Raw genomic sequence first — 23224 nt, 5'->3', positions numbered from 1 at the left:
GGATGGATACCAAGATTCTTTAGACTTGTAGTGAAACATCCAAGTTAGTGATGAATGTTGTGAGTGAGAAACAAAGTTACCCTCCTCTGTGCTCAGTATTTTTGCATTTGGGGGACACCTATTTTAGCTTCTAGTTTTACTCCGTTTATTGGTTTGAGACATGATGTTGATGAAAAAGCATTTTCCATAACTTAGTGTGAGTCAGTTGTTATCACGGAGGGTTGGTACTGGATGTTGAATGAGTCAAACCTGACTCAGTATGCTAAGTATTTTTTCCTGGGGGTAATTATTTTACTGGGTTGTTTTTTTTTTAATTTTAAGAGAACTTTTTAAGGTAAAAAAAAGTAAACCTCTGATGGTGGGAATTTTACCATAGTTGTCTAAGAAATGTTTCCTTTGTCTGCTTTAGACAACATGGCAAGAAAATCTGTATCCCTTGGGCACATGCAGAGAACTTTTTTCTGAGTAAATAGTAATTCCAAACCCTCTTTTACCATTTTGGATGTTTTGATTGCAAGTCTTGGCCACTGTTTTTTTTTTCCTTACAGCTGTTGATTATTCAGTGCCTTAATGTGTTTGTTGAGCTACAGTTACTGCAGCCTTTAATTGGGCTGTGGCTAGGTCTTAGCATTTTATGAAAGGATAAAATGAGTGAGAACGAATTTAGCCCGTCTTTGTCAGTGTCGGCTGTGGGGTCAGCGATAGCGTTAGGACCTCTGGAAGCTTGACTTGTTCCTTGGAATGCCGGAAATGTTCCGTATCACAGCAATTGTTCCCAGGAGGGTACCGTGGCCTAGAGAGAGAGACTTCTCAGCACTTCTATGGAATTCTTTGAATAAGTAGAAAACTTGAAATGGTTGGTTTCAGAAAGTATTTAAGTCGTCCATATCTAATAATGGACGCATCTTTTACGTACTGCTCTTATTTTATGGGTGATGTTTTTCAAGCTGGCATTAGGGTAAAATAAAAATTTATCAGAATTGATTATGACGAAAAGAATTTGTAGTCTAGTCCTTATTGGTCACGTCTTTGCTATTTAAGGTCATACATGTTCTTGTCTTAGTTCTCTTAACCAGTAATTCAGCCAAAACTTTTGGAAGGTCCCCATCTAGAAAACAGAACTACTCTTCTAAAAATGAAAGTTCTGTGGAAGAAAGCTTTGAGGATCTGCTCTTGAAGTACAAGCAGATACAGTTAGAGCTCGAGTACATTAATAAAGATGAAAGACTGGCTCTAAGCAACAGGGAAGAAAATGAACGTGATGATGATAAAGCGGTGGACACTGAGGACCAAATAACTGTAGAAACTGACAGTATTACAACAGATGCTATAAAAGAAGTTTCTCCTGAGGAGAAAAATCCGGTTATAGCCTTTCAGGCATTTGAACTGAAACCTCTTAGACAAAAACTGTCTACTCCAGCTGAGAGGAGCAGGTTAAAAAAAGTCAAAGAAGGAACAAAGCAGTTATCACAAAAATCTGAAGGCACAGAATCCACCCAAGGTATGTAATTGTAAAGTTGTTTTAGCTTGTAAAGTTTTTTGCTTCCCATTGTTTCTCATATATATTAAGTGTTTGGGAATATTGTATTAAAATATTAGGTTTAATTAAAATGTTATTTGTAAGTTAAAGACAGACTGTATTTCCTTCCAGTTTTATGTAGTTGCTTGGAAGCATTTTTTTTAAACAGGTTCTGCTGATCTCTGTCCTTTAGCTTACTTTTAAGTCTAGCAATATAAGGCAATTATTTAACTTAAATGTCCTATTCTGAGGCTTCATCTAGTTCTAATAAATGGTTGCTGTGTAGAGGATGCACTAATGCATATCACTTGTTATCTGATGTTAGCTAATTTGTCAGTGTGTGTAAACTATCAATTTGAGTGGGAAGAGATTAATTAAGTGGATGGAGTAAGAAGAGAAATTGGTAAATGGATGGAGTAAGGATGCAAATGGGTAATAAGAATACGAAGAAAGGTAGGACTAGAACACAAAGTCAGAGTCATTCATATGTATCTTCAGTATGAAAGTTTAGAAGAGAGCCTGTTTAAAAAAAAAAGCACAGCTGATAATTACTAGACAAACCACCTCATTCTAGATATCTTTCCCCTTGTCTTTCCCATTAATAAAATAAAAATTCTGGTGTTCTTTGAGAGAATGTAGTCTTTGGGAGACATGGGGAAAAACAAGATTCTGGCCATAGAAGGAAAAAAAAATAAGTAGCTTGCAGGAGGATAACAGCAAGGCAGGAATAAAAAGGAAAACAGTCTCAGAAAAATCCAACTTCAAAGCTTAGAAGCACTGAAGATGAAAATGCAGACCATATGATAGGGAAGATAGATTCTGTAATGTGTATTAAGAGCATCTGGATTTTTGCACGCCAGTCAGTTAAGTGTATGACAAAGGTGGTCTGAAAGCAGACAGATACGTAAGACAGAGGCCCTTCTGGCAATGTAATGCAGGTTTCCAAAGCATCTGGTAGATTTTAGTTATTGTAGATTTGTGGCTATGAAGTGATTGTATACTACTTAATTATACATTTATTAAGATATTAGCAACATTCATTTTTTCCTATGGTATTTATATTAACTGGTGTCCTGGACATCTTTCCAGACATGTTCAAGTTGAAGAATTTATATTAAAACTGAGGGAAGTTTGTGTCTTTTTCTGGAATTAATTTGCTGTGGTTTAACTCCGCTGGCAGTGGCTTTACATTATTCCCTGCTCTCCTTTCCTTGCTGCCCATTGGTCTGTTCTGTCTGTCGTCCTCTTCTGATCTGAAAGGGCGTTTTAGTTTGCATACCATGTCCTTATCTGCATCTTGTCCCTTCCGTCCTGTGGACTGAATGGTGAAGATCTTTGCTTAAATTTTTTGAATCATTTTAGAATGCAGATGGGCATTAGATACTATTTTTCCTCTTCCTGTATGTGTGCTTGAAAACATCCCTGCATGTGCAAGCAGAAAGATGTTCATTTGTTAAATACCATTTTTGTTTAGGTTCAAGGATTTGGTATAGTTTACACAATGTCTCTCTGAATATGACCTTTCATAAAACATGGGGAAGAGTACAACCTTCACTGAGTACAATTTACTTTCGCCTGATCTGACTTGGGAGGAATCTCTTCGAAGAAAGGCCAATATAGGAAAAGACCGCCAAGCTTCTCTCTAAAAGTTTTTCTTTCTGTGATGCAGTTAAACATAATTATATATATCTTATATTAATATTGTAATGTATAATTATTAATTATGCTATCAGTTCTATTAATCATGAATAATTAAATTACAATATAGCATGTGTATAATATATACATATATTAAAATATATTAATAGAGAGATGCATGGTTTTTGAACAGTCTAATTTGTCAACATACTAATGTTCAGCAGGAAAGCATAACTATTTGCTGTTTATTTCCATGGCACAGCTTTCTCTTTCTTTGGTGTGAAATGGAGCAAATGTATTCTTATTGAGGCTTTGAGCCTTTATATTTCATTTTGCAAAAGGCTGACCTGTTACTTGGAATAGCTGCCAGGGGAATCTGAGATGCTCAGGACACCAATTGATATGAGATGGTAGCATAAAATGGATGGCAAGAAGCCTTCTTTTCTCCTCGTTTCCTAATCTGTTTTGCTCTGCTTCTTGCTGAAGTATATGTCAGCCGTAAGACAGAGGATTGTTAAAAAATGGCAAGTCTTGCCCTAGGCTTATGCAATCTGATGTAGATTTCAACAGACCTGTCAAGTTTATATAAATGTGTTTTAATGTGCTCATATACGTACAACTGCTGTTGTGTTTTATGCAGGGTACCAATGATATTGATGAAATATCTTTGCATGGGTTCAAATCTACACATCGTTTTAATATAGCTTTGTTTCATGAGAAACAGCTTGCTTAAAACCACAGTATTTTTCTTTTGGAAGGTTCAGAAGACAAAGAACAAACATCAGCGCGAAAAGTTAGTGGTCCAGATGTGGCATCTGAAAAGGTAAGAAAGTATTTATTTGTAAATGAGGCATAATTACATTATGATGTTCTGATACCTTTTTCCAAACTAGTCAAACATTTCAATTGTAGAAGTGGTTCATTCTTCAAGAACAGCACTTTACCAACAGAGCAGTATTTTTAAGCTTTTTCATGGTAAAAATTTTGGGACAGACTTCAAAAGACTTTCAAAACAATGTCATTAAATGACTCTTCTTCACTTTGTCTCATCTTTTTTTTTTCTTTTCAAGAAGCTGCTTGATGAAGAGGAAGAGATGTCTGAATTACAGCTTAGGCTTCTTGCACTTCAGTCTGCTAGTAAAAAATGGCAGCAAAAAGAACAACAGGTGATGAAGGAAAGCAAGGAAAAATTAACAAAAACGAAAACTGTAACACAAAAAGTCAAAGCCAGTACAAAAGCACATTCAACGAAAAAAACGAGTGCTACAGGTAATAAGTTTAATGTTACTGAAATGACTATCAGTGACAGCTACTCTGAAATAGAAATACATAGTTACATTGTGTGAAAAAAAACATTTGTTGGTAGTTGAGAAGCTCAACATGAGCCAGCAATGTGCGCTTGCAGCCCAGAAAGCCAACCGTAGCCTGGGCTGCACCAAAAGCAGGGTGGCCAGCAGGGCGAGGGAGGTGATTCTCCCTCTCTGCTCTGCTCTCCTGAGACCCCACCTGGAGTCCTGCGTTCAGCTCTGGGGCCCCCAGCACAGGAATGAAATGGAAGTATTATAGTGAGTCCAGAGGAAGGCCACGAGGATGATCAGAGGACTGTAGCACCTTTTCTATGAGTTGGGGTTGTTCAGCCTGGAGAAGAGAAGGCTCCAGGGAGACCTTGTTGTGGCCTTCCAGTACCTAAATGAGTCCTCCAGGAAAGCTGAGGAGGGACTCTTTGTCAGGGAGTGTAGTGATAGGACAAGGGGGAATGGCTTTAAACTAAAAGAGGGTAGGTTTAGAGAGTAGTCCCTTCCAACCTAAAGCATTCTATGATCCTATGAAATAGTGGGTGATGAGCTGTTAATCCTTCTAGAACCCTCGTCACCTGCTCAAAGCTCCTCAAGAATCTAGGGTTTGGGGAACTAATTAGTTAAGGTGGAGTTAATTGCATATCTTTCTATTTAAAGCCAAGCAAACTTTGAGGAAACAACAGACAAAGACATCAAAGAAGATGCAGCAACAAAAGGAACTAGACAGGCGTCAGAAAGAAGAAGACCAGAGGAAACAAGAAGAGGAAGAGGAGAGACGAAAGAGAGAAGAAGAAATCAGAAAAATTAGAGACCTCTCAAATCAAGAAGAGCAGTACAATCGGTTTATGAAGCTAGTTGGAGGAAAGAGGAGATCAAGAAGCAGGGTAATGAATTTGTAGTATGGTATTCAGGTGTTATGTTTGGGATTCATAAGTTTTCTTGTCTTTGTGCCCCCTCCTGATTTCACCCTCACCTAAGTTTCCTTAACCCCTTAAAAAAACCTCAAGGTATTTTAGTGCTTTAATCCCTTTCTAGACAGGTGTTCCCTTTCATTTGGGTAAGATTGGTGTGGGTTGTACACTTGCAAATTATTTCCTTCTGCTCCCCTCACTAAAGAGCTGAAGAGCTGCAGTTTCAAAACTGGCTGTTTAAAGTCACTGCCTGCAATGGATTTGATTAAAAGTTGATTTTCAGTTTGCTTTTTTTGAATAAGCTGAGTAAATTGTATTTATGAAGTAATTAGAAGACATAGGTGCCTGTCTCTAAAGTTTAATTGTTCTGCTCTAGAAGAAGAATGTGAGATCAGTTAAATAAAATACCCTGTTTGGTGTGTTTAGTCTTCAGATACAGACTTGAGATGGTCTTTGGATAAACCGTCTTTGGATAGTGCAGGAGGCATATATCAGTATGATAATTACGATGAAGTTGCTATGGATACAGATAGCGAAACTAACTCTCCAGGTAAGACTAATGTACAGTTTTCTTGTATAGTGAGTAGATAAAGTTAAAAAGTAGGAAATGAGCTGTTATTTTAGAAGTAAAATCATTCTCTTGAGGTACGATGTGCGCTAACTTTTTAATGTAAGCTAGTTTTGTCTTGTTTTAATACTGACTTTTTTTTTCCTTTCCATCTCTGCTGTAGGGATATCTTGAAAGTCTTCAAGGTTGTACTGTACTCATTGCAGCACTAAAATTAATATTTTTGCATTCAAAAGCAGTTGTGTAGAAAGCAAGGGCCCTTGGGTGTTGACTGGATAGGCAGCAGCTTTGTAGAAAAGGGCCTGGGGATCCCTATGGATGTTAAATGGAGCATGAGTCAGCTGTGTGCCTTTGGGTGGTAAAGGTGAGCTGCAGCCTGGGTTGTAGCACCGTAACGAGACTATAGTGGAAAGGACCAAGACTGAGTGAAGTGCTTATTGCCATATGTTAACAACTTAGGAGACTGCATCGGGTTTTGGTTTTCCAGTATAAGATAATACTGGAATGAGTCTAGCAGAGAACCTCAAAGTTCACTGGCAACTGGAGCACGTGATTTATGAAAAGAGACCAGGAGAGCTGTATTTATGTAGAGGAGGCTGAGGATGGTCTTTGCTGCTGTCTTCAGCAACCTAGCGGGTAGTTATAGGGAAGATGGAGCCAAACTCTTCTGTGCAGCGTGCAACAGGGGGACAAGGGGCAACACTGAAGTAGTAACAAAAGAAATTTTGCTTAGATATAAAGGTGGTTTTGCAAGAGGATGGTTGCACACTAGAAAAGGTTGCCTGGAAATGTTGAGATCTCTCTGTCCTTAAAGATACTTGTCCAGTTCAGTTCCTTAGCAAGGCCAGCCCCAGAGTTTGGCAAGGATGGTGGAATTAAATGATCTTTAAGGTCTCTTCCAACCCAAAGCATTCTATGATTCTAGTTTTGTTTCACAATTAAGTGTCAGCTGTGTGTTTAGTCTGCCGCTGTCCTAATTTGTATTTTATTTTTGGTGTGCAGTAGTCAGGAGTCACGCTATTGTGATACATACTTATAAGAAGATATTCTTGCAAATTAGATGAAATACATGGGCTAAATCATCCTGAATCATTACCTTAGTAGTACTTTTTGGGAGTACTTCCATTTCACCTGTGAAATAGAAACTGCACAGTTAACTACTTTTTGTGTGTAAAATAAATGCACTGTGCTGTGTCTTCAACTGACTCGAAAAGCATTGATTATTTAAAAAAAGCCCTCCCTCTTCTGCTGTGTTAAGTCAGTTGAAGTAAAAACTTGAGTTGTTGTTTAGTATTTCTTACAGTTGTTTTTATTAGCTTCCTCTCCAGCACAGCCTCCTTTCTTTGAGTGTCCAATGGCATATTTTCCACCTCCAGTACCACCAATTTCCCTGCCACTGCCGCCTCCAATTCCAGTAAGTAACCTTGAAAGGAATGTATTTGAAAATGTTAATAATTCTCATTTTGTGTCTTTTTTCTAATGCTGAAGTAAGGATTAAATTTAGTTTGTATTTGAAAAAATTCTGAACCAAGTGGTGACTTCCTTTGGTTATCTGAAAGTCTTGTGGTTCCTTTTTTAAAACTTTTTCAGCTACTTTTTGCCTGATCAGGTTTCTGTTCAATGGAAGTTCTCCTTACTGAACTTAGTTTTTCTCTTATTTGTTTAGTAGCATTAAGCTCTTTCTTTATATCAAGCAAAGTTTGTTACCTAGCAGGGCTGGGGGGGGAAGCCTGTAGCTCATCACAGTCCTTTCAAACTTTGTGCCTTTTGACTATATGCTGTCTTCGCATCACAGAGTTCCCATGAAAATAGATTTTTTCCTCATCACTTTTCTTCAGTGAGCAGTTTTTATTCTTCTTAGAAAGGCAATAGAAACTTGCTCTTCTGTGTCACGATGGCCTTTGAGTTTTTAACTAAGGAAGCCTGTAACTTTGTTAGCTAAGACAAATTTGTAAAAACCTTTCAAGGACTGTTTCTGAAGCAGTGTGATATAATCCATTGGCCCTCACCTATCAAGTCATCCATATTTCTTTGGCTAGACTATCTATACTTTCGAATTTTCATTTGTAGTTTGTATGTCTGCACTACTTTGACCATCCAAATGTAACCTTGTTATTTCCATCTTTTTTTGGGTCATTAGAAGTGTTCAGCACCAGCCTTCGACAGTAGTCTAAATCCACTGCAGATCGAATTAGTTTTAAACCATGAAATAATTTAGATATAGCATAACCTCTATTAAATAATCCTAAGGAAATAGTAAACTTCAAAAGTTTCAACCCCTTGTTTTGCTTTTTATCTCAGCCTGTACCGTCTTTGAACCAACTTTATATGGAGGGTATTTCCTGTGTTTCTCTTGATCCGCCTCCACCTCTTCCACCTCTTCCACCTGAAGAGCCTGAGCAGCCACCAAAACCTCCATTTGCAGATGAGGAAGAAGAAGAGGAGATGCTCTTAAGAGAAGAGCTACTCAAGTCTCTAGCTAACAAACGAGCTTTCAGATCTGAGGTACTCCACTGGTTTTTGAATGTAAACCTCTAGGTGGCATTCTTGACCAAGACTTAAATGTGACCTCCTAAATAAGGTTGTCTTTCTGATGACTTAAAAACTAACCACCACCAACAAAAAACCCCACAATGAATATCCATCTCCCTCTGTCCCCCAAAAGAAACCAGAACAAATCCCCACCCCAGGATATCCTTTGAATTGTAACTTGCAGCTTGTCTTCTGTGAAAGAATTATGAAACTTCAAGGTACCAAAACCTTGAAAATGCGGAACGAAGTGGGGTTTTTATTTTCTGTAAAACTGTTTATTGCTTAACTGTCTCAGAGTGGTTGGGAGACAGCTGCAACTTCTAATGCTTATGGTGTTTGGTGTTTTTTTGTGTGGAAGAAAGTTTGTGGTTTTGAAGATTGAGATTGTTTTTGATGTCATTAAAAGGTCATCAGTCCCTTGCAGTTGACCTGTGAACAGTGGATAACTTAAATGCTCTTGCATGCCTATTTAGCAGTATCGCAAGATTTGTCTAACACTTTTGGATAGTCTGTTCCATACACGTCTCAGAACTTGAAATTATGATTTAGGCAGTTCCTCATTTATGGTTATATTTCCATGTCTTTTAAAATAGCTGTGTGTAACGTGTGTTTTTATGACTATTTTTTTGTTTTATTTTGTTAGGAAACTTCAAGTAACAGTGGTCCGCCTTCCCCTCCAGTTCCAGATAATTTGCAGTCTGTGCCAAGAAGCAATCTGTCTGCCGTCAGTATTAATACTGTCTCTCAGCCACGGGTACAAAATACAAAGTTTGTTAGAGTAGCAAGGCCTCCACGAGCAGTGATCACAGTAAGGAAATACTTGTTCTTTCTCTTACTAAGACCACAAGTTGAAGTTGTACTCAGTTTGGGTGAACAGCAAATAGATGAGATCTTTATTTTCTAGTGATACAGCACAGAATGGTGGAGTTTCATTTAAAAATTGGAATTATTAACTTTGATAATTCGTATGCTTTTCTAGAAAGAATTTGACACTGAATTAAGAATGTAACAGCTTAAGAGGACATCAAAACACACCCACACTCGTCTGAACTAAAAATGTTTACGTTTTTCCCATACAAATGGCATTCCTTTCTATTAAACTAAACTAAAGCTTTGAATGTAGTAATGAAGTCCACCTGCAATGCATGTTTAGTCTATGGAACCAGGCTAGTGGTTAGTTCATGTTAAAATGCCTGAAATACAGTGGCCATCAGGATCTTGTTGGTATCATTCTTTCTCCTGCTGCTGGCCAGTGTCTCCCTTTTATACTGGCATCCGGAGCATCAGTCCTGTTCCTTACTGAACTTTCTAAACTAGTTGGAGAAAAGCTGATTTTGACCCTCTCCACTGTCAGCTTTTCCCTAGAATAAAAATGAGGGGATTTAGGGACAGTTCATGGTGCCCCACTGTGCCAAAACCAGTTTCATGGCTTTGTTCTGTGAATACTGAGAGCCACTAATAGGGAACTGTTATATCAGGCATTAGAAGATGTGGAAAAGGGTTGGATACCCAGTTTGATCAAATTAGATTTTCATGGAACTACAGCCAGAGAATATTGGCTGGGGAGGACCAGAGTTTTGTTCTGTTTTCCTGCACCAATGAAAACTGGAATTCTACCTGTATACTGTGTGATGGTAGTGCAAAAACCGCAACTGTAGTACATTCAGAAGTAGTAGATGTGATCCTTATTCTGAGTATTGTCCAGAAAGAGAACATCAGAAAGAAAGGAATGTGGAAATTGAGTGTGTTCCACTTCAAAAAGTATAGTTTTTTGGTTTTTTTTTGCCATGTCTTTAAATGACAGAAACTTTGGTGGTGTCCTGTCCTGAGGTAAAGGTTAGGTCTGGACAATTAAATACAGATAAGAGTTTAAAAAAGTTTAAACTGGGAGATGGGAAGAGAAGTCCTGGAAATGTGAACTGAAATCACATCTTTTCCATGTGTAGTTGCAGAGCATTTGAGGCTTATCTAAACTGCTTTGTTCGTGCATCATTCTCTCTGCTGGAATTGGCAATCCTCTGATCTTCAGTGAGCTGGTTCAGTTAGTAATGTTGGTAAAATGTGGTTAATCTTGTAGCCTATGTTCTTTATGTGCAGTTGGCATTCTGTCAGTTTAACTGCCTGAGCAGCCAGCTCACTGTAAGTTGTTAGGTATAACTGTGGGAAGAGGCTTCAAAAGTGTGTGGAGGAGTCCTGGTCTTCTACGTCTACCACGACATTTCTAATGCAGACTTGATTGTTACATTTCAGTTTACTTACAAAAATTGCCTGCAAATGGTAGGTGATAATTTTCCTTAAAAGTTAAATAATTTACCAAGTATAGGAGTGAAAGGTTTGAGATAGTTGTGTTATGACCGTGGAGCAATAAATATGCTACGGATACCAGGGAGTAGGTTGTAAATGTTCTATTTATGTTACAGTATCAGGGATGGGTGCTAGTGGAGATGCACAAAGTTTTTTCATACAGTGTGGAACTGGTGTATCATGTTGTGCCATGCTAACAAAGGATTTTAGCATCATTTTCTCTTCTAGTGAATAAGTAATCAGTCGTCTCTTAACTTTTTCTTGATATAAAAACTTCTGTTCTTCCCCACAGCTTCCAAAACACAAGTCTGTTGTGGTTACATTAAATGATTCAGATGATAGTGAGTCCGATGGAGAGCCATCTAATTCAACTAACAGTGTGTTTGGAGGACTAGAATCCATGATAAAAGAAGCAAGAAGAAATGTTGAGGTAAGCTATCAGTACTTAATAGCAAAATAATTACAAAATATACCTATGTATACAGAATTTAAGCTTTTGAATTGGGTCAAGAAATATTTGGATTACAGTAGAAAAGGTCAAGAGTAGGTAATTACTCCCATTTGGACCTTTACTTTGTTTTTACAAATTAAATTACAAATTACAAATTGCAAATTAAATTACAAATTACTTTGTAATTTGTTTTGCACAAGCTGATTGAAATGTTTTTAAGATTTCATCTTGCAGATACAATGTATAATACACAGATACAACATAACATATTTTGGTTTCACTTGTTTCAGTTCAAATCCAATACATAATGGCAGGAAAAAACACTGGCATAAAAGATCTTATAACATGAATAGTTTTAAGTTTGTGCTGAAAAACTGCGTAAACATAGTAGTTAATAGCTGTATTTTAAACTTGCATGAGTAGTATTGACTTGGACTTCTTTGTAAAAGGCTTCAAAAATCAAAGCCCCTCCAAAATCGGAAAAAGAAAATGATCCAATGAGAACTCCAGAGGCTCTACCAGAAGACAAGAAGATAGAATACAGACTCTTAAAAGAAGAGATTGCCAGGTACAACTGAGTTTAATTATTGCCAAAGTAAAACGTGTATTCCTCGTATTTCTTTACTAATGTATATTTGTAATTGGAATTAAAATACGAACACCTTCATATTGAAGACCTTGTTTATTTGAAGACCTTGCCATTACCTACGATTTTCCTACCATCAGTTTTTAGTAGGACAACTTTAGGAGTCTAAAGAAAGTCCTTAGATTTGAACTGACTTGCGGTAAATGATTGCAGTTGTGGAAGGTTTTTTCTTCTAACTTGAAGTCTTGCACTGCTACTGTTTTTCTTTTAAAGATTTTAAAGCAATTGGGAGTAAATGTTGAAGCTAATGAACATCTTTGCTTTTAACATGTTTTAGTCGTGAGAAGCAGCGTTTAATTAAATCCGATCCACTGAGGAACAGTTCGTCCCCTGCAAACTCTGATGGTGAAGTTGATGGAATTGGGAGAATAGCAGTAGTGACAAAGCAAGTTACAGAAGCAGAAGCGAAGCTGAAGAAAAATAAGTAAGTCCTAGCTAGTCCTAGCGTCCTAGCTTGTTTGGTTAGAAGGGTGAAAGTTTTTACATATACGTATCTTCCATGTGTAGTTGAATTACAGCAAACTTCTGTGTTTTTTCTTTGCTGTCTTGAGCAATTCAGCCTTGAATTCTGCTGCTGTACAAAAGGACCTGTGTTGTAGGGCCAGCATGCTGTTTGGTAATTTGTAAATATGATTCGCCACACTGTTTTCAGTTGCATTTACACTCAGTGACTAGAACTTCATCCGTGCTACCTAATAACTCAGAAATGTGAAAAAAAAGTACGGCTTTCACTCCTAAGTACGTTTTGAGGGTAGCATGTTTTTGAAGGGATATGTCTGATATAAATGAATTAGTATTTTCTGCAGAATAGGCATGCCGTTTGAAGCTTGTCATTTACATCTTTTCGCATGCCTCTTCCATGTTTCTCACCCTTACAAGTAACTGTGGCAAAGATCATAAGTATTTTGCATCCTTCTTTTCAACTTTCCTTCTCACTTTGTTGATTTGTGTGGGCTTGTGAAGAAACTGGTATGTGTTCAGTCATAGCATGTTGTCCCCTCCTCCCCTTCCTTTATTCAATTCCATCCCATCCATCTAAATCTTTATCTTCCTTTGATGCGTAACTTTATCTTTTATTACTCTGCTTTTGTGCTTTCATACCCACCTCAGGAGATTGCAAAATGTTCAGGGCACGAGCATGTACCCTATGAAAGACTGGGCTTGTTACTTAACAGAAAGCAAGAACATGTGTTTTTTGCATGGCTTAATGTTAAAAACTATTAAAATAGCCCACTTGCTTACCTTCTTCTGTCCTTATAACTAAGATGTTTTCATCTGCTTTGAACTGCTCATCTTGAATACTGAAATCTTTTGTATATAATACTGATGCTTATTGTGTCATGGATGTTGAGACTGTTAGGAGAAACTTAGCTCTTTGTCACTCATTAAAAAACATTATTCTAAGTTCTTAAATTACCAGGGTTTCAGGGGAGAAATGATATCTGCAAGAGACCTATTTCTGGAAAAAAATAGTTACGTGACTCTTCTACTTTTAGACTTCTGTTGATGAAGGATGAATCTGTCTTGAAACATTTGTTGCAACAAGAGGCCAAGAAGAGAGAGAATGTTCGAATTGCTGAAAACAAAATTAACAAATTGGCTGAACAGCTACAAGCAACAGAGAAGATCTTGAATGCTAATAAGATGTTTCTCAAGAAGCTTCAGGAACAAGTAAATTCTGAAATGTTTCTATTTACTGTAGTTAGAAATCTTGGAATCTGAAGCTTGATTTTTGGAGGCAGTAGGCTTGCTTTGGAGAATTAATTCAATCCCATGTGTTTTCTTATTTTATTATGTGATATCTGTAAACATGCATCTTAGTATTATATTTCTTTTCTCTTTTTCAGATTCATAAAGTTCAACAACGAGTAACAGTAAAAAAAGCTCTGGCATTGAAATATGGGGAAGAACTTGCTCGAGCAAAAGCAGTAGCAAGTAAGGAAATTGGGAAACGAAAACAGGAGCAAGATCACCTTGGAGTAAGTCTGCCGCGTGCTGTTAAACAATGTTGCACTTGCTGTTAAACAATGTTGCACTTGAAAAGTAGTAGCAATTTTGATCAGGAAACTTTGTTCAGATGGGATATCAGAAAAAACAGGAAAACATTCCAAAAACACTGGGAACCTTCATAGTTTGTCTCCTCTGTTTTTGAGTCTTCAACAGGAAAAGCATCAAGCATTTAAAAAAACAGATTGTTCATAGTCTACATGTATTTGCTGAAGGAATGTTGTTAATATATAGATAATGTTGCTTATCTGTGAAGAAAAACAAGTCCTGTTTCTAGATATCACTGATCTTATTAAAACTATCTAGGAAAAGCACTGAAGTGGGGATCTGATTTTGTTACTTTGAAAAACAAAAAGAGGCTTATTTTTGTAATTTTTTTCTTCTTTTTGTTTTTCCAATCTATACATGTTTTGTAGCTCACCTTTTAACTGTGACTAGAACTTCTATTGAAGGTTAGCACATGATGTAGGGTAATTCTTACTGAAAAACCTGCAAACATGCCCGTTGAATTGTGGGAAACTTTTGTGGTTTTCCTGCTGTTTGTTGAAATCTTCTGGCAAGAGGTTAAAAATATTTTTATAAACTCTGAGTTAAATATCTTGCCCATGTTTAATTTACCTCCTGTCAATAGATCAGTAAACGTGAAAATGAAATAAAAGGATTTTTTTTCTTTTCAGCCAAGCAAAATGTTGAAATTGGAGAACTCCCCTGCATCAAGTCCAAAAAAGCATTCAGCAGAATTGATTGCATTAGAGAAAAAACGACTGCAGCAATTAGAGTATGAGTATGCTCTGAAGATTCAGAAATTGAAAGAGGCTCGCGCGCTTCAGACCAAGGAACAATCCGATATTGCACCTCAGGCAGAAGAGGAATCTGAATTTGCATTACCTCAGCCATCGCTTCATGATCTCACGCAGGATAAATTGTCTTTGGACAGTGAAGAAAACTACTTCGATGATGAAGTTCTGTCTAACTCAAACCGAGAACGAAGGAGATCTTTCAGAGACTCTAATTCTTATACTAAACCAAATCTTAAACACATGGACACTCCAAAACAAGAAACTATAAACAAACTTTCTAAAAAGGCAGCAGAGGAGCCTGAGCTTTTCCTTGGGTTGAATATTGATGAACTGAAAAAACTTTATGCTAAAGCTGACAGCTTGAAAGAGCTGTTATTGAAAAGTACTGCCTTTATATCACCCAAGGAAGATCTATTGTGTGGTCAGGTAAATGCTCTAATGGTAAATATGAGGGTGGCTTTTACTAGCTTGTGTTGCAATTCCTATGTATGTTTGTTTTGTAGGAAATTTCAGTGGATATGGATTTTGTTACATCACAAAATAAACAAACTGAAGCAAAACCATTTCCATTTGGACCGTATCATAGTCCTCTTCTAGTATTTAAATCCTACAGGTATGGCCACTAACAGCTATTTGACTTCTGTATATATGTGTTCTGCTTTTCTGTTATACCCAGATATGTACAGAAAGACAAGTTGTGATGAGGAATTTGACTGTCCTGTAACAATTTTCTCTAGCTAGAGAACTTAATGATTTTAGAAACTTGTTCTGTTAAGCAGGTGTCCCTCTTTTGCATTATGCTGGTTTTATTGCCCAGTGTTCCCTGTAACTGGATTATTTTTGAATTTGGTTATGTTAACAACAGTAGTCAAACATTAGAAAAGAGGACTTTTGTATGCAATTTGAAGTGATCTAAAATTCACAGTAGAATACTTCAATTATGCAGTCCTTAAATTTGTGTAGCATTTAGATTGTCTATGTTAAGATTGAGCCACTCGTGTTTTTGTTTCTTGTCAGTGAAAGGAGGAATGACCACAGTGATTTGTCTTGATTTAAAATAGGCACCTGCAAGTGTGATCATTTTGACGCATCTGTCTTTTGACTGAAAAAAAGGTCCGTAGTTAGTAACTTTTAGAAAACAAGATCTGGAATTTCAGTTGGAGCAGTTGAGTCCTATCACGTGCTTCAGGTTTTTTTTCCCCCTCCACTGTAAAGTAGTAAAAGAGGGAAGATGGTATTTTTACAGGCGTATTCATTTTATCTTGATGTAGATGTACGGATTCCTTAGAGAGCTAGGACTCCCAAAGTTGACATAGATTTTAATCTACGGATTTAAAACAAGCTTTAGTCTACTCAACTCCGGCTTTTTTTGTCCACAAATTCTAAAAATCTGTTGTGATTTTTTTCAAGTTAATCTTTTAATGGTTCTCTTTGTACTGGTATTTGACATTGATCTAATACTCATTAGAGCAAGGGTAAAGTTTTTCTAGAACCAAACCGAAGTTTAATTTCAGTAATTTGTTTTCCATGCTGTGTGATTACTACATTTCATGGCTTTATGTGAATTACATTCTGCATGTAAAGGAGAGGAGAATATTAGAAGCAGTTTAGAAGTGCTCTTTTGTTCATTCCCACTGTTTTCCACCTCCTTCATATATTACAGGTTAGCAATGTTTATGGTTAAGTAGTAAGTAGGGTTTTGGAAATATTAGATTTAGCACTGAAAAAGTGATTTTTTTCAGATATGTTTTGTTGAATAAAATTAATGTCTTAGTTTGTATGCTTTATCACAATAATTTGCTATTTTATTTTAGGTTTAGTCCGTATTTCCGAACCAAGGAAAAATTGTACCTCAGTTCAGTAACCTATAGCAATATGATTGAGCCAAAACAGTGTTTCTGCCGCTTTGATTTAACAGGCACATGTAATGATGATGACTGTCAGTGGTGAGTTCTTTATTTTGATTTTATTTGAACTAAATTTGTTCTAGATGTCTGATTCAAGATGGAAATAGGGATGGTTTTCATTTCTTCAAAAGGTCTGAACTTATGATCCTATGGACAAGTTCTACAAAAAGTTACGTTTAAATACCCTATTTCAGGTACTTGGCTGGCAGTAAAAAATAAAAATAAAAATCTTGTATCTAAGCCATGAAGAAAGGAGGCTTTTTAGATACGTTTTCTTTTTTTTTTTTTTTAAAAAAAAAGCAGTATAGACTGTTAGGAAGTATTTCACCCTTTGGTTGCCTGTAATTTAGACAGGGCTTCTCTTTATAGCTTCTGAATAACGTCAAACCATCATGAAGTTTTGGGTAGTGATTGGTAATGTTAAGCACAGTAGAAATGTATTGCGATGTTAATGGACATAAAGCTTATAACAAGTATTAAATGAGTTTGTAAGAAAATACTGTTGTAGTGGAATTCTGGTTTGCTAGGAAAATACTGGCTAATAATAAGCAGAATAAATTATTCTGCTTTTTTGAAGCCTGGTGTTAAATAATACTAAAAATAGTTTCTTAAATGATGTTGCACAGTCTATTTTAGAAAGTTGGTAGAAGAAATGGATATGAATTAGTCATGAATACACTCACCTTGGAAACTTCTAACCACTAGAAAAATATTACAGGAGTGCACTTCAGCTCTTCTTTGCCCTTTTTGGTGGCAGAAAGCTTTCAGATCACTTTGTAGCTATTATCATCAAACCATACTTTGAATACTTCAAACACGGTTACAACTAATTCTTGTAACTAACCTGTTTGAACCAGAAAGTTCTAAATGAGTGTGTAGAGGCTTATTCTAATGAGCAAGGCTGTACTGAAATAATGAAGACTAGGGTTAAGTTACTGATGTAGGCTTATGTTTAGAGAAGGACCAGAAACATTTAATGGAAATTTCAAAGCAGACTATATTGTTTTACATGGGTATCGGTTTCTTTATGCATTACCTGAGTGTGTACTAAAAACAACTTTCTAATTATGGGCCTTATTAAATTGTTGCTATGATAAGTATTTTAATTGCTTATTTGTTTATTTTAGGCAGCACATGAAAGATTGCACTCTGAGCCGAAAACAGCTGTTTCAGGATATTCTGTCTTACAATTTAGAACTGATCGGTTGTTCAGAAAAAAGCACTGATGAGGAAATCAGCACTGCCACAGGTTTTTAAGAATCTTTTGCTTACTTTTGCATTTAAAGATTTATTTCTGAAGGGAATGGCTTTCATTAAAGCTTTGGGAGCAAGTACTTTGATGTAAAGTAGCATGTAAGATATTGCTGTATGGGGAAAAAAATGTTTCTTTAATTGTCCAATTCAGCAGTCAGGAGTGGGTTACCTTAGTGTCTTTACAGAGAGGGAAAAACCATATTGATTTGTGGAATGCTTCACTCAAAGGACTGCTGGGGCTCAGAGGGTGGGGGCAGGATTAGGGATAAAATCTTGCCCTACTTCCTTAGTACTTTTTTGTAACTATTGGACTGGTCTGTTTCAGTGGAGCTGGAATTCTAAGATAACGCTGTTGCAATATAGGCGAGTTGAACACGAGAACTTGTTCAGTTTTTGATTTGTGCTCCAGTGTGTTAAATTACCTTATCTCTTGAAGCAGTCATACTTCATGAATTCATCACAGGTTGTGTTAAATTGCTCTTAAGTTGCTTATCTATTTTCATTTGTGTTTACCTAAGATACGAATGCTCTTGTTTCAGAAAAATATGTTGAAAAACTTTTTGGTATAAATAGAGACCGTATGTCAGTGGATCAGATGGCTGTTCTTCTGGCTAGCAATGTCAATGAGAGTAAAAGTCACAGTAAGTAACCTCCTCGATAAATACAATATAAACTTTTTAAATTCTATAGGTACCTTAATGACTTTCTAAACAAAGACCTTTTTTTGTCTCAGTTTGTTAATTAAGCTCGTGGTAGATTAAAAATGACAGTTTGTTTTAAGAACCTAGTACAATAGTTTTGGAGTCCAGTTTGAAAATGTGACTTATGTGGTTGAGAACAACAGATTTTAAATGCTGTTGAAACTTAAAAATTTTGCAAGTGCAACACGTATACATCTATAATCTTCATCTTTAAGGACATTTTAATCTGAAGTACAGAAAAGTAAAATAACTTCTACAATTCTGTTTGTTTACAGCACCTCCATTTACAACATGGAAAGATAAAAGGAAATGGAGACCGAAGTACTGGAGAAAACCTCTGTTAGATAGTAGCAGCAGTGAGGAGGAACAGTCTGTTGGACCTATTAAATATGGTAATCCAGAAGTGTGGCATCCATTTAAAAAACAGTGGAAAAATACCTACGAACCTCTTCCCAACGTTTAATTCTTAAAGTGGTTCTGAAGAAAACCAATGTTTTCTGTAGTTGACTTCCTCATACTTCCTGTTTGCAAACATTATTTTGCATAATTTTGAGTAAAGTTTGACCTTAATTTGTCATACTGGAGACAAAACAAATAACTAGTATAATTTGAGATTGGAAGTGTAAATGGAGCCTCTACCTGTTTTTGAAAGTGAGCAATTTATCTATAATGTTACAGCTTTACCAAAGGACCAAGTTAGATTTTTTTCCTTAGAACTATAAAAAAAAGTGAAACTTTGTTTTATCTTAAATGTATAGAATTAACCTTTGGTAGTGAGGTCATTGGGGGGAGAAAAAAAAAGGATCCTCTTAAACATCAAACCAAAGCAACCTTTACTGCTGTTCATTTCTTACCTTCACATACGAAATTTTGACCAGTTTTCTACATGTTAGTTTTACATGTTAAAAATGCTGAAATAACGATATCTTGCTCTTGTCGATGGCTGTATTTGAAGTATATAAATGTCACTCCTTATATGAATTCTAATGTGACAAGTCACTTCTGTTTTGAAAAGATAAGTGTTTTTTTGTTTTCGTTTGCAGCCCACCCTACAGAACATAAAAAAAGAGTTCCAGCTCTTGATGCTGTGGTGACTCCAGATGATATCCGATACTTTACAAGTGAGACCGATGATATTTCCAACTTGGAGGCAAGCGTCCAAGAAAACCCCTGTGATGTACAGCTTTGGATTAAACTTGCATACAAATATTTGAATCAAAATGAAGGGTAAGTCTGCTTTTTAGATTGTAGATTTGCTTTTGTGCTTTACCCACACTACTATAATCAAGTTTCCTTTCTGTTGCTGAAGAACTTTCTTCAGCAAATCCACAAATTTATTACATAAAAGCAGGTTGAAAAAATAGACTTCCTACTGTATGCGGTATGGTGTGTAATAAATTACAATGACAGTTGATCTTTAGGTAGGTTCTGATTCAGTACGGAAGTTGGTGGAAGGCAGAGTGGGAGAAATAATTGTTTGAAAAGTGCACAGCCTAATGTATTCCCGAGATTACAGTGGAATGCTGTACTTCCAGTGTTAAAGTAGGGGACAGGTAAGATCACATCAGTTTCTCCTCTTCAGAGTAAAAATGGTTAGAATAATGTTTGAAGTGACATCGGTCAGAAAGATTTCTTGCAAGAACACTTCTGCTATATGGTTTTATCCCTGTAGAAATTGTCCAGTTGAACACTCAGTTTCTTCATAATTTTTCTCTTGGGTTTCTGAGTTTCTCTAGCTTTTTTCCTCAAATTACTCTGCAGAGTATGACACTTTTTATTGGCAATCAGCTGATTTCAGCACTAATTCTGTTACAATGGTTTCATTCTACAGAATGATCTAAATAGTGAGGTGCTAGCTTCAGGCAGAGGAGTTGTGGGGAGACCAGCTGTTGGAGGGAGGAAAGGGAGTGGAGAGGAGTAGCTGTTCTAAAAAGTAACGTGTAAACAGATAATGGAAAATGTTATAGATGATTTTAGGCGTATTAATAACTGCTCGAACACTAGAATGGAGGAAAAGTATGCTGTAAGCTGTTTGAATTACTATGTAATAGTAACAAAATACTACCCGAAGCATGGAGAGGCCAGTGCACAAAGAAAATACTACCAGCACGTGGCTGACTGAGGAGATTGCTTTCTAAAATATAAACTTAGTTGGAAAAAGACCAAAAAAACACAAACGGGGGGGTGGGCCTAATGGAAGAGGATGAATCTTTTTTCGGAGCACATCCTCCCCAAGACCACCTTGGTATTACACTTAACTGAGTGGTTTTGTGGATGGCAGTGGTTCTGGGCTTTTCATAATGTACTCTGCTAAGAGGAGGAGTACAGGGGAAGAAGATTTGAGTCTTGTACATAATTAATTGTTTTAGTTTTACTTTGGAACATGTGTTCTTCCTCTCATAAATGTCTATGCAAATTAATTTCTAAAGATGTTCTTAGAATAAAAGTGGTCTCAAAAGCTTTCTGTGGTTTTACAGAGCTTTGTTTATAAATTGAAGGTTAGCTCTGTGGTTTGCAATTTACTCGCTTATTTAAGCTAATCTTGTATTACTTAATTATCATGAGATGATACCAGTCATCTCAAAGTAAAATTTACCTCTAAGCCACAAAAAAAAAGTTGATTTTATGACATGCAAAGAAACCTGAAATAAACACTGTCTTTGCTGACATACAAAGTAAAATATGTAACAGAAATGTTCCAACTTTTAGCCTTGAAATTTCTTTTCAAGTTTGAGCCCTTATGAAGTGAATACCTTTGTATGATTGAAGCTTGGAACTTCAGCTTCTGGATAAATCGTACCAATTCTTAGTTAAACTGGCTTGTTTTCTTGGGAAAACTGATTTTTCCATGCAGTCCAATAACTTCGTGTAATAACCTTTGAAGAATGAAAACTTGCTGAAACATGGAAAGCTTCATAATAGGAAAGGACAACACATCTCTAAAGAAAAAAAGCTGACTGTAACTTCCATTCTAATTATAAGCATCCACTTTCCTATTTTATATTGATTTGAGTCCTAATACTAAAAAAAAGAAAAGTAGGTCTGTTGCTTATTTATTTTAAATTTTCACAGCTCATCATCTGAGTGTTTGGACTCTACTTTAAATGTTTTGTCTCGAGCTCTTGAGAACAACAAAGAAAATTCAGAAATTTGGTGTCATTACCTCAGACTGTTCTCAAAAAGAGGAACAAAGGAGGAGATACAGGAAATGTGTGAAACAGCAGTGGAATATGCCCCATCCTATCAAATCTGGTGGACAGTAAGTAAAAGATTAAAAAAAAAAGTATACGTCAAGTGTTGGTGTAGGTATGCTTTTTCTACTGTAGAAAATGTGTATATTAGGGACAGTGTGAAAGGAAAAGTTTGACTTGAAAAAGATGTAGTGTTAGTTTATTTAAAACCTCTGCAACACTGCTCAGAAAATGAAGTGATTCAAAGTTCTGTTTGCAGGATATCTGTAGAAATTATGCTTTCCTCTAGAAATGATCAGTTATTTAAAATCAAGATGTTTAATTTTTTTCTTAAGCTTGCAAAATTTAAATAGTCACAAAGATGCAGAAAGTTGTTCTTTAACATTAAGTGTTTTGTGTGGATTAGTGTGAAGATTCAATGTGTGGGGAGGAAGGTTTGATTCATAAGGTGGTAGAAGACATTATTCAAAGTATATGATTCATGTGATTTAAAACTTTACCTTGAAGCTTTTGCAAGTATTTTGATTTTTTAAATATGAATTATTTGTCTCTAGTTTTTGAATTTGGAGAATTCCTTTGATGGAAAAGACTACGTATGTGGGAGGATGCTACAGTTCCTAATGGAAGTGACAGAGGGAGAAGAAAATCCCAATCTCTTGTCCTTCCAGCTTCTGGAGACTCTCCTGTACAGAGTTCACTTAAGCCTGTTTACAGGAAGACATCAGAATGCTCTCGTTCTGCTGCAGGTAACTTCCAAGTTATCACCCTAGAATTTGACTTCGTACCTTCATCTTTCTCATGCTTGTGAATCCTAGTGTCATCTTCAAAAGATCCATTCCTTTTATTTGCTGAAGGAATCTCCCAGGGAATTCTATTTTAAAATACGTCATTGTAAAATTTGGGTATGCCTTTGTTTTTTTTTTTTTGTTACTTGTTTTTTGTTGCTTGGGTTGCTAATACCCAAAGTTTATTAGCAAGGGAGGGCTAAACCTCAATACTTCCCAAGGAATTGCTTTACTTCTTGATTTCTGGTAAGCAGTCGAGCAGTCCTGTGAGTAATGTATTGCCTCAGGTACTCAGATGTTTCTTGTTGTTACAGAAATGATCAAATCAGTAACTTTTTGGAAGAACGTTGTGTGGTGTTATTTTGCATTACTGTTCCTGCTCCAGAACTTGATACATTAGTGACATGTTAGTGATACTGTGAACTCCAAAATCGTATCTCAGGCTTTTATTGTGACTGTAGAGAGACTTGAGGATCCTGTTACTGTTCTGTAGTCCATAGAAATGGTGGGTGATGGTGAGTGCTGAACATCAGCTTCCACTAAAAGTTGGAGCTGCTATTTGAACTGCAAGTTTTTCATTCCTGCCAGCAGGTGGCACCTGTGGCTTGCTGCACCTTAAAATATTTTTCTTGGTTGTGTCGTGTAAGTCTGTAATGTTTTTTTTTCTAGCTCCAGTTTAAATAGAAAATTGTAATGCTGTGTTGACTTTCTC

General features: G+C 36.4%; 1 protein-coding gene across 3 annotated transcripts in view; it reads left to right on the top strand.

Moving 5' to 3' along the window:
• The window catches only part of ZFC3H1 (zinc finger C3H1-type containing), a 39582-nt gene that overhangs the window by 3975 nt on the left and 12383 nt on the right, over nt 1-23224 (top strand). For 2 of the 3 annotated variants that reach the window (XM_048065351.2, XM_048065353.2), the window contains exons 2-23: nt 1085-1501; nt 3916-3980; nt 4228-4426; nt 5113-5339; nt 5793-5916; nt 7251-7348; nt 8236-8439; nt 9110-9274; nt 11063-11200; nt 11671-11789; nt 12145-12291; nt 13364-13538; nt 13715-13846; nt 14552-15100; nt 15178-15287; nt 16489-16620; nt 17709-17830; nt 18375-18476; nt 18812-18928; nt 19580-19763; nt 21609-21795; nt 22282-22473. In XM_048065351.2, coding sequence (XP_047921308.2) covers nt 1085-1501; nt 3916-3980; nt 4228-4426; nt 5113-5339; nt 5793-5916; nt 7251-7348; nt 8236-8439; nt 9110-9274; nt 11063-11200; nt 11671-11789; nt 12145-12291; nt 13364-13538; nt 13715-13846; nt 14552-15100; nt 15178-15287; nt 16489-16620; nt 17709-17830; nt 18375-18476; nt 18812-18928; nt 19580-19763; nt 21609-21795; nt 22282-22473 — 3905 coding nt within the window. The remainder of the gene's footprint in view (nt 1-1084; nt 1502-3915; nt 3981-4227; nt 4427-5112; nt 5340-5792; nt 5917-7250; nt 7349-8235; nt 8440-9109; nt 9275-11062; nt 11201-11670; nt 11790-12144; nt 12292-13363; nt 13539-13714; nt 13847-14551; nt 15101-15177; nt 15288-16488; nt 16621-17708; nt 17831-18374; nt 18477-18811; nt 18929-19579; nt 19764-21608; nt 21796-22281; nt 22474-23224) is intronic. The other variant, XM_048065352.2, reaches the window with a different exon arrangement.

Source organism: Anser cygnoides, chromosome 1, assembly GCF_040182565.1.
Source record: "Anser cygnoides isolate HZ-2024a breed goose chromosome 1, Taihu_goose_T2T_genome, whole genome shotgun sequence".
Lineage (NCBI taxonomy): Eukaryota > Metazoa > Chordata > Aves > Anseriformes > Anatidae > Anser > Anser cygnoides.
Note: the sequence above shows the minus strand (reverse complement) of the source record. Positions and strands in the feature narration are given on the sequence as shown.